General features: G+C 63.1%; 2 protein-coding genes across 2 annotated transcripts; both read left to right on the plus strand.

Annotated features, from left to right (window-relative positions):
* KRTCAP2 (keratinocyte associated protein 2) lies at window positions 1–2,472 on the plus strand. Its single transcript, XM_065420006.1, has 5 exons — window positions 1–178; window positions 966–1,120; window positions 1,239–1,302; window positions 1,680–1,746; window positions 2,278–2,472. Exons 1-5 carry the CDS (start codon window positions 1–3, stop codon window positions 2,396–2,398), a joined length of 585 nt encoding a protein of 194 aa, XP_065276078.1. The 3' UTR covers window positions 2,399–2,472.
* Window positions 2,473–9,666: 7,194 nt separating this feature from the next.
* Window positions 9,667–10,716, plus strand: DPM3 (dolichyl-phosphate mannosyltransferase subunit 3, regulatory). The gene is given in 3 exon segments (XM_065420279.1): window positions 9,667–9,719; window positions 10,324–10,336; window positions 10,339–10,716. Coding segments are annotated over 3 exon segments (363 nt in total). The 3' UTR covers window positions 10,636–10,716.
* The last annotated feature ends 1,631 nt before the right edge of the window (window positions 10,717–12,347 follow it).

Below are 12,347 nucleotides of genomic sequence, written 5' to 3' on the forward strand. Positions count from 1 at the left end.
ATGCGCGAAGGACTCACCACTCGCTCACTGCCGCGTCCCTTCCCGAGTAGCCTGGGCCTGGCGCCTGCGCTGTGCGGCTCTCCGCGCCGGGTTGGCCGCGCGTGCGCAGGAAGCGGGGTCGGCGTGTCTGGGTCTCAGAGCGGACGGGTCGGCGGCGGCACCTCGCGGGGCGTCATGGGTAACGGGGGTGGGGGCGCGGTGCCCCAGGGGCACGTGGTGCCCTGGCTGGGGGGATCCAACGGGGAGGTGCCCCAGGTGGGGGAGGGGCTGGGGGTGCCCTGGCGGGGCGAGGTGCCCTGGAGGGGTAGGGGGGAGGTGCCTGCCAGGGGAGTTGCCCTGGGGGGGGAAGTGCCCCAAGTGGGGGGGGCTGGGGGTGCCCACCAGGGGAGTTGCCCGGGGGGGGAAGTGCCCCAAGTGGGGGGGGCTGGGGTACCCGCCAGGGGAGTTGCCCTGGGGGGGGAAGTGCCCCAAGTGGGGGGGGCTGGGGGTACCCGTCAGGGGAGGTGCCCCAGGTTGGGGGGACTGGGGGTGCCCACCGGGGAGGTGCCCTGGGGGGGAGGTGCCCGCCAGGGGAGTTGCCCTGGGGGGGAGGTGCCCGCCAGGGGAGTTGCCCTGGGGGGGAAGTGCCCCAAGTGGGGGGGGGGCTGGGGGTGCCCACCGGGGAGGTGCCCGCCAGGGGAGGTGTGCAGGGACCGCCCCGAGGCTTTGTGCCCATGGTGCCCCCCTGCACTCACATGGGGCTGCTGGCACCTGGGTCCCCGGGCACTAGGTGTAGGGCTGGCTGCTGCACAGCACACAGTTGGTGTGGCGCCCATCACCCTGGCGCCTGGACGCCGCGTGGCCCATCACACAGCAGCGCAAGCCGGCCCGGGGCTGCAGCAGCCCCGCAGGGGTGACCGCGGGTTGCTGGGGTCGGCCTGGCAGTGGCCCAGCGCCTCATTGCGTGGTTCTTGCTCTGTCCCCAGCCGTGGGCACGGGCACGTCCCTGGCGCTCTCCTCGCTTCTCTCCCTGCTGCTCTTCACCGGGATGCAGATGTACAGCAAGCAGCTGGCCTCCACCGAGTGGCTGACCATCCAGGGCGGGCTGCTGGGATCCGCCCTCTTCATCTTCTCCCTCACCGTATCCTTTGGGGCGTAGGGGGGGGGGTGGGGGGGAGACTGAGCTGGGCCAGACCCTGCGCTGGCTCCTCAGTGGCAGCTGCCTCTCCCTTCCTTCCTTTCCTTAACTCTGGCTCCAGGCCTTCAACAACCTGGAGAGTTTGGTCTTCGGCAAAGGGTTCCAAGCCAAAATATTCCCGGAGAGTAAGTGCCCAGGGGGATGGGGGGGAATCACATTTCTGGCTCCGGGTAATTAAAAGAAACAGCAAGACCCAGGGGGATTGGGGGGGGCGGGCGGGCGTCTGATTATTCCTGAGACCCTGGATCTGCAGAGAGCTGCCCTGCTGAGAGTCCAGCGCTGCAGTGAGCACACGCGCCCCCCCCCCTTTGGGACCCCAGCCCTGCCCTGGGGAAATCCTCCCCCCTCCCCCCCCCCGCACTTCCAGCGGGACCCTAGCCCTGCTCTGGGGGGAGGGTTCCCACTCGCTGCTTCCCCCTTGGGGGAAGCTGGCTTGCCAGTGCAGCATGCCCAGGGCAGACACTCACTGCCACTCACATTTCTCCCCTTCTCTCTTCTCCAGTCCTCGTCTGTCTCTTACTCGCTCTCTTTGCATCAGGCCTCATCCACAGAGTGTGTGTGACCACCTGGTACGTAAAAGCCCATCCCGGGGCAGTAGCAGGGAACAGGCCCCCCAGGCCTCAGAGTGGGGGGAGGACATCGCCCTGGGGAGCTCTAAGAAGCTGCTGTCAGGGCTGAAGAGACCTGCTGGGCCTTACAGAGCTCCTTTCCCCAGCTGGAGGTGCTGCCCCTGTACCGGGCAAGGGGTTGCGGGGCCAGCAGGGTTGCTCCCCGGCTGGGCATGGGGCTGGCGGGGCTGCCACTGTGCCAGGAGAGGGGTCACAGGGATGGCAGGGTCGTTCCCCGGCTGGTAACAAAGCACATAAGAATTGCATGTCTGGTTCCGACTCCTGGTCCATCTTGCCCAGGATTCTGTCTCCACCAGGCCAGTGTTTCAGAGGAAGGGGGCAGTACCCTGCAGTAGCTGGGGGAGGGGTAAGCTGCCCCCAGCCTGGTTTCTAATAGCTGGAGCTTGGCTCCAGGCCCAAAAAGAGCTAATGTGGGGAGCAGGTATGGGCAAGGGATGGTGCTGACTGGCCTGCCCTTCTCTCTCCTCCCAGCTTCATCTTTTCCATGATTGGCCTCTACTACATCAATAAGATTTCCTCCACGCTCTACCAGTCTGCAGCGCCCACGGCAGCGCCCGCCAAGGCCATTGGCAAAGGCAAGAAGAGGAATTGATGCCCCCAGGACCCCTCCCATCCAGCCTGTCCAGGACTCTGGGGCACCCAATAAAACGCTCTCTTTGTAACCTCTGGTCAGCAGCTCCTGTGGGTTCCTTGGCCTCGGGGGCTGTGGGCACGCCAGCTCCCCTTGCCCAGGGCCCAGCTCCCTGCATGTTCACGCCAGGGCGGAGTGCCAGCAGGCGGGTGACAGGGTGAGGTCTGTCTTTGTGCCCTACGAGCAGCAGGAACCACTCTACACAGATGGCTAAGAGTGCGGTTGCTTCATCCTGTGCAATACCCAGCAGTGTCCAGCAGGAGGCACTGTGGTATTGGCAGTGATTCTGCGTGCCCAGGAGATGAGGCAGGAAACACGGTGGTTGAACATGTGGGCAGCACCGGCCACGGCCGCTGGGTGGCGCTGCCCTCTGTCGCCCTGCAAACCCCAGGCTGCTCTGCCTGCCCCCCATGAATCCTCCAGCCCCCAGGGAACAGCTCATTCCGCAGGAGGAGAGGGGTCAGCGGAGGTCACTGCCTCTAGGCTGCAATTAATGGCATTCCGGGGGAATCCAGTCCCTGCTCTGTTTATTCTGTAACAGACCTAGCACTCCTACCTGGGAGGGAGGGAGGCAGGCAGGGGCCCTGGGCAGTGGAGTTCCTTATGACTGGGACTTTCCCAGGAGCAAGGATGGGCTGCCCCGTCTCTAGCTCCAGGCTTGTGATGTTTAGGATCCCATCAGGAGCCGGAGCCAACTGCTGCCAAACCCACGGGCAGTCCTAGCCCCCTCCCCCCTCCAGTTCTCTTCTAGGGACATCTCTCTTCCTTGTTACCAGCCTCTGCAAAGCAGTGTGTACAGGGCGACCATATTTCCCAAAGGGGAAATTGGTCGCCGTGTGAGACTGGCCTGAGAGCCTCTCGATTGCCTGAGCCCTGCTTGCCTACTGTGTGAGGCTGGGGCTGGCGTCACTGCGGAGTCACTTGAGCGCTGCCTGCCCCCCACCCAAGCCCTGCCTCCTCCCCGGGCAGGGCTGGATTTGCTTCCCCCCCCACACACACACGTTCTGCCACACCCCACTCTTTTGACAAATGTGGGCATTTGTCCCGTTTGCCCTTGACAACTGATCAAGTTGGCAAGAGCAAACGGGACAAATGCCCACTTTTGCCAGAAAAGTCAGGATGGCTGAGACAGACTTAAAGAAGGGACTGTCCCAGCCAGTATGGGATGTATGGTCATCCTAAGGGTGTAGCAGAGACGCTGTGTACCATAAACTGCATTGAAACCATTCCCCAGACGGGAGCCAAATCACACTTACTGTGCCTGAAGGGAGCTGGAAACAGCTGAGCCCTGCTGGCTGCTGCTGGCTCAGTGTGTGGCCCCAGGCCTTGGCTGCACCTGTGTCTGCTACCCCACCTGTTGTGATCACAGGCGCTCACCCTGCTCCCGGGGGGTGGGGGGGCTGGCGGGATTAACGGTCTGTTCCAGAGGGGCTGGGATGGGAGCAGCCAGTGGGCGGCCTCCTGCAAGTCAGGCTCTTTGCAAAGGGCAGCGTAAAGCCAAACCTGCCTCTCCCTGTGGAGTCAGAGGGGATGAGGGGGGGTCTGACTGAACCAGGCCTGCTGAACAAAGGGTCTGTCTGCCTGGGACAGCCCAGACAGGCTGTGACTCAGTGCAGGGAGCGGAGCGGGTCTCTCCTCTGAGTGCTGTCTGGGTTGGGACAGAGCCTGGCAGCCCCCCTTTGCCCAGCTACACGGAGTGGGAATGTGCTGACGGTGTCTGTCTAGACCTGCAAGGTGAGGAAGAGCCCAGCAGGGCCGGGCAGGTAGGTGCAGGCCCTGGCTCTAGCAGGGGTTTAGGCTGGTGCGTATGTGCAGCGTCTCCAAGTGGGTCACAGCTGTAGCTGGTAGAGGGTGGGCCGAGCGCTCCCAGTCGCCTGGAGAGCCCATTCCCTCAGGGCTGAGCTGTCGCTCCCCAGAGCCTCTGCCCCCTGCCTTTATCCAGGTGACAGCAGCTCCCGGCTGGACCCAGGAGCTGGGGTCGCTCCAGGCCACAGGACAATGACTCCAGAGCCTTTCTGGCAGGGCAGAGGCATGGCCATTGGCTAGGAGGGACCGACCCCCATCTCCCTGCCCTGGCCAGGCACCCACCCTGTTCAGGAGCATGTCGCTCACTGTCCCTGGTCCCGCTTTGCTCCAGCTGCTGGGCTGGGCCCACGAGATGCTGCTATGCCAGCTTCTTCCAAGAGGCAAAGCATTTACTCAGGCTCCTGTGCCAGCAGATGGCAGGAGAACAAAGGCACCTTCCCATCCCCTTCCTCCCAGCACATTCCCCAGCCCTGCCATATCCCTGGCCCACAGGGGCAGAGGGGAGCCTCTCCCTGTGCAGGGTGGGTCCAGGAGACGCCAGGCCCTAAGCTGCCGTCAGACACTTGGCTGAGACCAGCCCGCCTGGTTCCTGGCCTCTCCAGGTCACAGGGGTGTCCCTGCCTGGCTGGAGCTGACCCCCTGTGACACAGTCGGGAGCGGGGCAGATTGACCTGGGAATGTCGGTTAGTTTTACTGGGACTGTCTGCATGGAGGATGGGAGAGCAGGGGGTGACTTTAGGTGAGGGACGGTACCTGAGCCGGGAAGGGGGTGGGGCGAGTCGACACCTTTGCCCGGGAAACTGGACAAAGGGAGAGGGGGAGAGAAGGAGGGGGAGAGCCTGCTGGAGGGGTTTTTGGTTTCAGTTTGGGGCTGGCTGGGAAGAAGCAGGGAACCCCCAAGTCTGGGGTCTAAGGTCCTTGCCCCCCAGAGGGACCTGGCTGAGGGGTCCTGGTTGTACCTACAAGCCCTGCTTGGGACTCTGTTCTTGTCGTCTAATAAACCTGCTGTGTTACTGGCTGGCTGAGAGTCACGGTGAATTGCAGGAAGTGGGGGGTGTGGGCTCGGACTCCCCCACACTCCATGACACCCTCCCCGCCCCCCAAAGCTATACAGCTCAGCCAGGGGCCTTGTGCCTCTATGCAGCTCCCCTGAGGACTGGCTCACTTCCCCTACTCTGAGGCTTCTTGCTTGGCATCGAAGCGGAGGGGGAAGAGAGCAGAGATCCAACGCTCCTTCTCCCTGCCTGGGAGAGGGGGCTTGAGTGATGGGGGCAGGGACTCCAGCCTAGGCCCAGTGGGTGCTGCAGGCCCCAGGGCAGGAGCAACGCTGGGGGGTGTCACTGACGCAGGCCCCTGCTCTCCTCTCTCGGGGGTGAATTGGGCCCACCAGCAGAGCCCCCTGACCAGGGGAGGGGCAGCCCTGTGTCACTTCCAGGCCTGGGGTGTAGAGACCGCAGAGCCAGGCCTGGGCAGAGGTTCTCTGGCCCCAGGCTGCCTAGGCCTGCTCTCTGGGACGCGCTCCCCCGTGTTTGGTTTGTCAGAAGCCTGGGCTGGGCCAAGGTCCGGGCCTGGAGGGAGCTGTTGGAACAGGGAGGTTATGGTGACATCAGCAACCTGACCCCCTACGCGGGCTGGACAGGGTAGCAGAGGTCCCAGCCAGCTATCAGCTGGCAACAGAGAGAATGGGGGCAGGCCCCTGCTGTGGCTCCGGCTCCGGCTCCCTGCTCCCTCCTAGGCCTCTGTCCCTTCCCTCAGCATGGCCAGGTGGCACTCAAGCTGCGGCCCAGTCCTGCTGGGGGGAGTTGTTCCATCCAAGCCCCCCAGTCTCTTCACATACAGCCTCCCATGGGAGGTCTGCCCCACAGGCTCAGCTCCGGGTGCTGGTGGCTCAAAGGGAGGGAGCTTGGGGGGGGTGGAGGAGTAGGGCCAAGAGCCAGCAGGACTTTAGGCTGTACCCTTAGCTCTCTGGGCAGGGACTGTCTCCCGCTGCGTGTGCAGCGCCTGGCGCAGCAGGGCCAGACCCCGACTGGGCCTTCAATGCTGCAGCAATACCTCATCAGGGAGGGGCAGTCCCTTTACCTGGCGCTGGGAGATCCCCCTCCTCTGGGCCCCACAAGGCAGGCAGGGGAGCTGCGGCTGGAGGGCTCAGAAGGGAACACGGTAATTGGCGGGGGCGCTCCCTGCCAGAGGGGCGAGGGGAGGGTCCCAGACTGCAGGAGGAGACATTGCCTTTGGCCTGGGAGGCTGGGCTCAGTCCTACTCAGGCTCCCTGGGGGAGTCTCCTGCTAATTAGCTGCACATTCCTGCGGAGCTGCCCTGGGGGCATGTGAGGGGCCAGGCTGCAGCTGATGGAGCCCTCCCCTCCTCCCCCCATTGCTGCCCTGGATGATGCCTGAGCCACTCAGTCCCCCTGCCTGGGGGTTGCACACACCCCTTGGAGCCAGCAGGGCTGGAGGCACCAGGGTGTGTGTGTGTGTGTATGTGTGTCACCCACATACCCCGAGGGCATTTCACATCTGTACCTGTGAGTTGCAGACAGGGGGGAGGGGCTGCCAGGACTCCCATCTCTGCCTGCCAGGACTCCCTCCCCCTCCCAGGTCAGGTGTGCACACACACACACCCCCACCTATGGCCCTGTCCCCTCCATCCCTGGCTCTCACCGGACAAGGAGGAAACCAGATGTTTCCTGCTGCTGCTGCCTCTTCGCTCCCAGCCGCCACAAACAAGGAATCCGGCTGCTTCCTCTGGGGCTGGCTGGGAGCCCCAGGAAACAAGCAGGCAAAACAGGCAACATAGGATGGAGAGGCAGCTAGAGGTCCTGCTAAGGGTCCCCTTTGTCCCATCCCCCCCCCCCAAACCCTGGCACCACTGCAACCCAGGGCAGGATCTTGTGGGCCCAGGGCACCGCTAGCACTCTGGGCAAGGGGGGGGGGGGGGGCTCAGGTGTAGGGCATTGCAGCAACCCCCCAATCTCCCCACCAAAGGGTCTCAGGACGGGGTCTCTGGCGGGGGCCGTGCTGCCCACGTGGGGTCTGTGCAGGGGCAGGAGCTGTGGAGCTCTGCACCCTGTGACCAGCTCTCCCTGCAGTTCGTGCTATTGGGATGGCGGTGGCTGCTGCCCTTGGCTCCCAGACCTTCCTGTGCGTCACCCTGCCCTGTGTGTCAGTGAGAACGCACAAGCTACCCGTTCCCAGTGCCCCGTGACCGGGGCCTGGCTTCGCTTCCCAGGGAGAGGTGGGCAGGGAGGACGCTAGGCACCCCCACACACAGCCAGCACCAGGCAGCTCCACCACCCTCTGCAGTGCCAAGGAGCCAGGCAGCCCCTATGTGGGGCTGGGGGACCCTGAGCTCGGGGTGCTGAGGCTATAAACCTGGCACTTGCAAGGGCATCCAGTACTGCATTGGGGACCTGGGGGGCAGTGTGAGGCAGGAGGGACCAGTGCGGGGCACCCAATCCCAGGGGTGGGCGGGCCACCCAGTTCCAGGGTGGAGGGGTAGGGAGGGATACCTGGGGGGGGGGGGGGGAGGCTAGGCACCCAGTTCCAGTGGTGGGGGAATTATTAGAGTAGATGGTCCAGGGCCTTGTGACACAACACAACCCAGTGCTTCCACATTTCTTGCTCTTTTCATAGACCCACAGAAATGTGGGGCTGGAAGGGACCTGACAAAGTCATCAAGTGCAGTCCCATGCGCTGAGGCAGGACCGAGTTAACCTAGACCGTCCCTGACAGGGGTTTGTCTGTCACACTCACACACACACACACACACACACACACACACCCCACACCCCCCCCTCGGATGCCTGTGCCAGAGCTTAACTCCCCTGAGAGTTCAGAAGATTTTCCTAGCAAACCTAAATCTCCCTTGCTGTGGATTAAGCCCATCACTGCTTGTCCTACCTTCAGTGGATGTGGAGAACAATTGAAAAGAACATAAGAACGGCCATATTGGGTCAGACCAAGGGTCCATCTACCTGAGTGTCCTGTCTGCCAACAGTGGCCAATGCCAGGTGCCCCAGAGACAGGGAATCATCAAGCGATCCATCCCGTCGCCCACTCCCAGCCCTTAACACAGTGGATTTCAAACGTTTTGTATTGGTGACCCCTTTCACACAGCAAAACTCTGAGTGTGACCCCCCCTTATAAATTCAAAATGGGGGGAGGGGCAATTTAATTTAATGGGGGCTTGGGGCTCTCAGCCCCACGGAGCTGACAGCTGGCAACCCCCATCTAACCACCTTGCGGGTTATGACCCCCAGTTTGAGAACTCCTGCCTTAACATATATGAAGGCTTCTTCTCAGGTCCCTCCCCTCAGTCGTCTTTCCCCAAGACTGAACATGACCCGTTTTTTAACCTTTCCTCTGTCCCACGTCCGGTTTTTTAAACCTTCGATCGGGTTTGTTGCTCCCCACAGGACTCTCTCCAATTTGTCCCCATCTTTCCTGAAATGTGGTGCTCAGAACTGGACACAGTTCTCCAGCTGAGACCTTGGCAGTGCTGAGCAGAGCAGGACAATTACCTCCTGTTAATGCAGCCCAGAATAGTAGCAGCCTTTTTGCAACTGCTTCACATTGTTGACTCACCTTCAATTTGTGACCCACTCTAGCCCCCAGATCCTTTGCAGCAGTACGGCCTCCTAGCCAATTAGTCCCCATTTTGTAGCTGGGCATTTTAATTTCCCTTCCTAAGTGAAGGACTTGGCATTGGCTTTATTGAATTTCAGCTTGTTGATTTCAGACCAATTCTGTAATTCTCTTGTAGTCTGTTTCCATGACAGCGACATCTTTCTCCATGGTTTTCTTATATGTCACCCGTTGTCCTCCTCTTTTCTGTCCTCCCCCAAGTGGTACCCATTCAAGGCCTTGTCTAGAAATACATTATTTTTTTTTTGTACATGCCCAAGCCACTTCAGCCTCCTTTCTCAGATCATTGTCTCTGCAGTCTGCTGGCCAGTCTTGTGCAGCGCCAGTGTCCGCGGTGTACCCCGCAGCAGGCGCCCGCTGCTCTCCGCGAGCCCCTCGGACCGAACACGCTGACTTCCCCGCTGGGAGCCGGCAGCATCGCCCAGGTTTCAGAAGCAGATGCCAGTGTGGGGCTCCCGGGAACACGGCATCCCTTTGTCGTCTTCCCTGCCCGGTGGGGCCGGTCCGACGGGGGCACCCAGTCCCGGGGGGGGAGAAGGGGGGGGCACCCAGTCCCAGGGTTGCAGAGCCCAGTGCGGTGGCCCCTAGTGCAAAGGGGTGGAGCCAGGCAGGGCAGGGGGCTCCCAGTGGTGGGGGGCGAGGGGGGCTCCCACTCTCGGGGGTGGGGGAGCAGTACGGGGCAGTCCATCCCCGGTGGCTCAGGCCGGCCCAGGCTCCCGAACTCCAACTCCCAGAAGGCCGCGGGCCGAGCACGTCGCCTATGGGCCGCGGCGCCTGAGAATGACGTCAGCTCCGCGACGGGAGAAACTGCTGGCAGCTGAGCGGGGAGGCCGGTGAGGAGCGGGGGGGACTTGGGGGGTATCGGGGCCCAGCGGGGGGGGAGTATCAGGGGCTGGGTGGGGGGTATTGGGGCGAGGGGGTATCGGGGGCTGGGGGGCTAGGTGGGGGGTATCGGGGCGAGGGGGTATCGGGGCCCAGCAGGGCTGGGGGGGTATTGGGGCCCAACAGGGCGGGGGAGGTATCGGGGGGTGGGCAGGGGGGTATCGGGGCTGGGTGGGGGGTATAGGGGCGAGGGGGTATTGGGGCCCAGCAGGGCTGGGGGGTATTGGGGCTGGGTGGGGGGTATAGGGGCGAGGGGGTATTGGGGCCCAGCAGGGCTGGGGGGTATAGGGGCCCAGCAGGGCGGGGGGGGGGTATCGGGGCTGGGTGGGGGGTATTGGGGCGAGGGGGTATCGGGGCCCAGCAGGGCTGGGGGGTATTGGGGCCCAGCAGGGCGGGGGAGGTATCGGGGCTGGGTGGGGGGTATAGGGGCGGGGGGGTATCGGGGCCCAGCAGGGTGGGGGGGTATTGGGGCGGGGGGGGGCTATCGGGATGGCTATCGGGATCTCAGCCCCGACGCTCTCTGTTGCTCACCTGCTCTCCGCGCTTCTCTTGCAGCCCGTCCTGCGCCCAGAGACCCGGCTGTGCACCATGACCAAGCTGGCGCAGTGGCTGTGCGGACTGGCCCTGCTGGGCACTGCCTGGGCCACCCTGGCCTTAGAGCCCCTGGGCCTCCACCTCCCTCTGCCCTGCCGGCAGGTGCTCTGGCCTTTCCCCGTGTACCTGCTGGTGGCTTTTGGCTGCTACTCCCTGGCGACCATTGGCTACCGTCTGGCTACGTTCAATGACTGTGAGGCTGCGGCGAAGGAACTTCAGGAGCAGATCAGAGAGGCCCGAGCGGACCTGAGCCGGCGAGGGCTGAAGTTCTGACCCGCGGGGTGGGGAGGCTGCACCCCAGGGAGCTGGGCCGCTCCCCTCGCTTGGCTTAGCACAATAAAGAATCAGTGTGTGTAGCTGAGCCTGGTAGCCTGGGGAAGGGCCATGGCAGGGTGGGCTCTGGGTGGGTGCCTGCTGCGGCAGGAGAACAGGGCAGGTGGCACATGGCGCTGGGTGCACGAGAGGGTGATGGTAACTAGAGGCAGTCAGTGCAGCAGCTTGCTGCTTGGGGACTCCCTTCACTCCTGCAGCCAGGCCACCCGGTGCGGTTCCTAGCTGCTCTCATGAGCAGACAGGGCCAGGGGTTGGATGAGAGTCCCACATGCTGCTGGGGGTGACTCACTGACGAGTGCTCTTCCCTCTGAGTCAGCGGCAGGGAGCCCTGTGCTGCTCTGTGTCAGATGCAGGGTGCAAGTGAGGACCTGAGCACTGTCCTAGGGAGGTGGGTAATCCTGTACTGTCTCCTTCAGTCCCCTGAGGGTGGCACTGCTCGGGCTAGCCACCCCCAGGCGACTGGCTGAGCCCAAGCTGCCTACACCCCGCACACCGACTCCCCTGGTTACTCGGAGCGGGAAGCTGCAGAGACTCCTCTACCTTCCCCTCTACCCAGAGCCCCTCCATGTCTCTCAGCAGTCAGTGGGCATTAAATCAGGGCTGTGGGGGGCTGTCAATCAGACCGAATGCCAAGGCTGCAGCCCCCCCAGCTCAGGCTCCAGCATGCTGTCTGGGCGCTGGGTGACGCTGCTGGCCCGGGGACGTGGGAGTGGGAGGAGTTGTCATTTCCAGGGTGGGGTGGGCCGGGCCACGCTAGCAAGAACCTTGCTTCCATGGCCCAGCGACTTTCGATGATGAGCAAGTTCAGCAGGGTTTTGTACAGCCCCCTGCCCTCCAGAAGGCGAATGGGGAGGCTGCTTCCTTCAGGGGATCCCTTGCTCCTGAGCAGCCCAACAGCCTCATCCATGGGCAGTCTCCCTGGCTGGCACAGGCCCTGCTGCAGGGCCCATGAGGCTCCCCGCAGCCAGAAGGGTGGGGCTGCCTCCTTGGCAGACTCCCTGGGTTCCTTGCATACCAGCCAAAGGACTTTCTTGTTCTTAATTATTGGCTGCACATCCTTCTGCGAAAGGAGCAGTTGATATCAAAGGCAGGAATGGGGCTAATTAGCAGGAGCGACTAATTAGCTGCTTCCTGAGCAACAGTGGCAGCAAGGAAGGCGGGACAGCCAATTCGTTGCAGTCTTGCCTGTGTGTGGCTAGTCGTGGCCTGGCAGTGCCTAGCCACGGCCTTGAGCAGCTGGCTCAGCTGAGGGACACTCCTCAGCTCCCAGTGTGACCCTGGCTGGGGCCCTGCAGGGTGGCTATGGAGGGAGGGGGCTTGATGGAGCCCAATAGGGACTCCCAGCAGCAGGCCACCCTGTCGAGCCCCAGCCCAGGGCAGAGAGGAGCTGCCCTCGCCAGGATGATCCTGCACATCTTGCATGTTGCCAGGTAACAGGAGGTCAGATCTGCCAGCAGCCACCCCATCCTCTCGGCCAGGATCAGAACAGCCCCGTCAGCGCAGGCCTGAGGGGAGGGGGAGCTGCTCTTTGGAGAGGGTTGATCCCAACATGGCTGTCCCTTCAGCCCCAAGTAGCAGCAGGCTGTTGCCCATGTGTTTGGACACAATGTCCCATGTGACCCTCCAGGGCTTCCCAGGACAGGGCACCCATT

This window comes from Emys orbicularis, chromosome 20 (assembly GCF_028017835.1).
Source record: "Emys orbicularis isolate rEmyOrb1 chromosome 20, rEmyOrb1.hap1, whole genome shotgun sequence".
Taxonomy (NCBI): Eukaryota; Metazoa; Chordata; order Testudines; family Emydidae; genus Emys; species Emys orbicularis.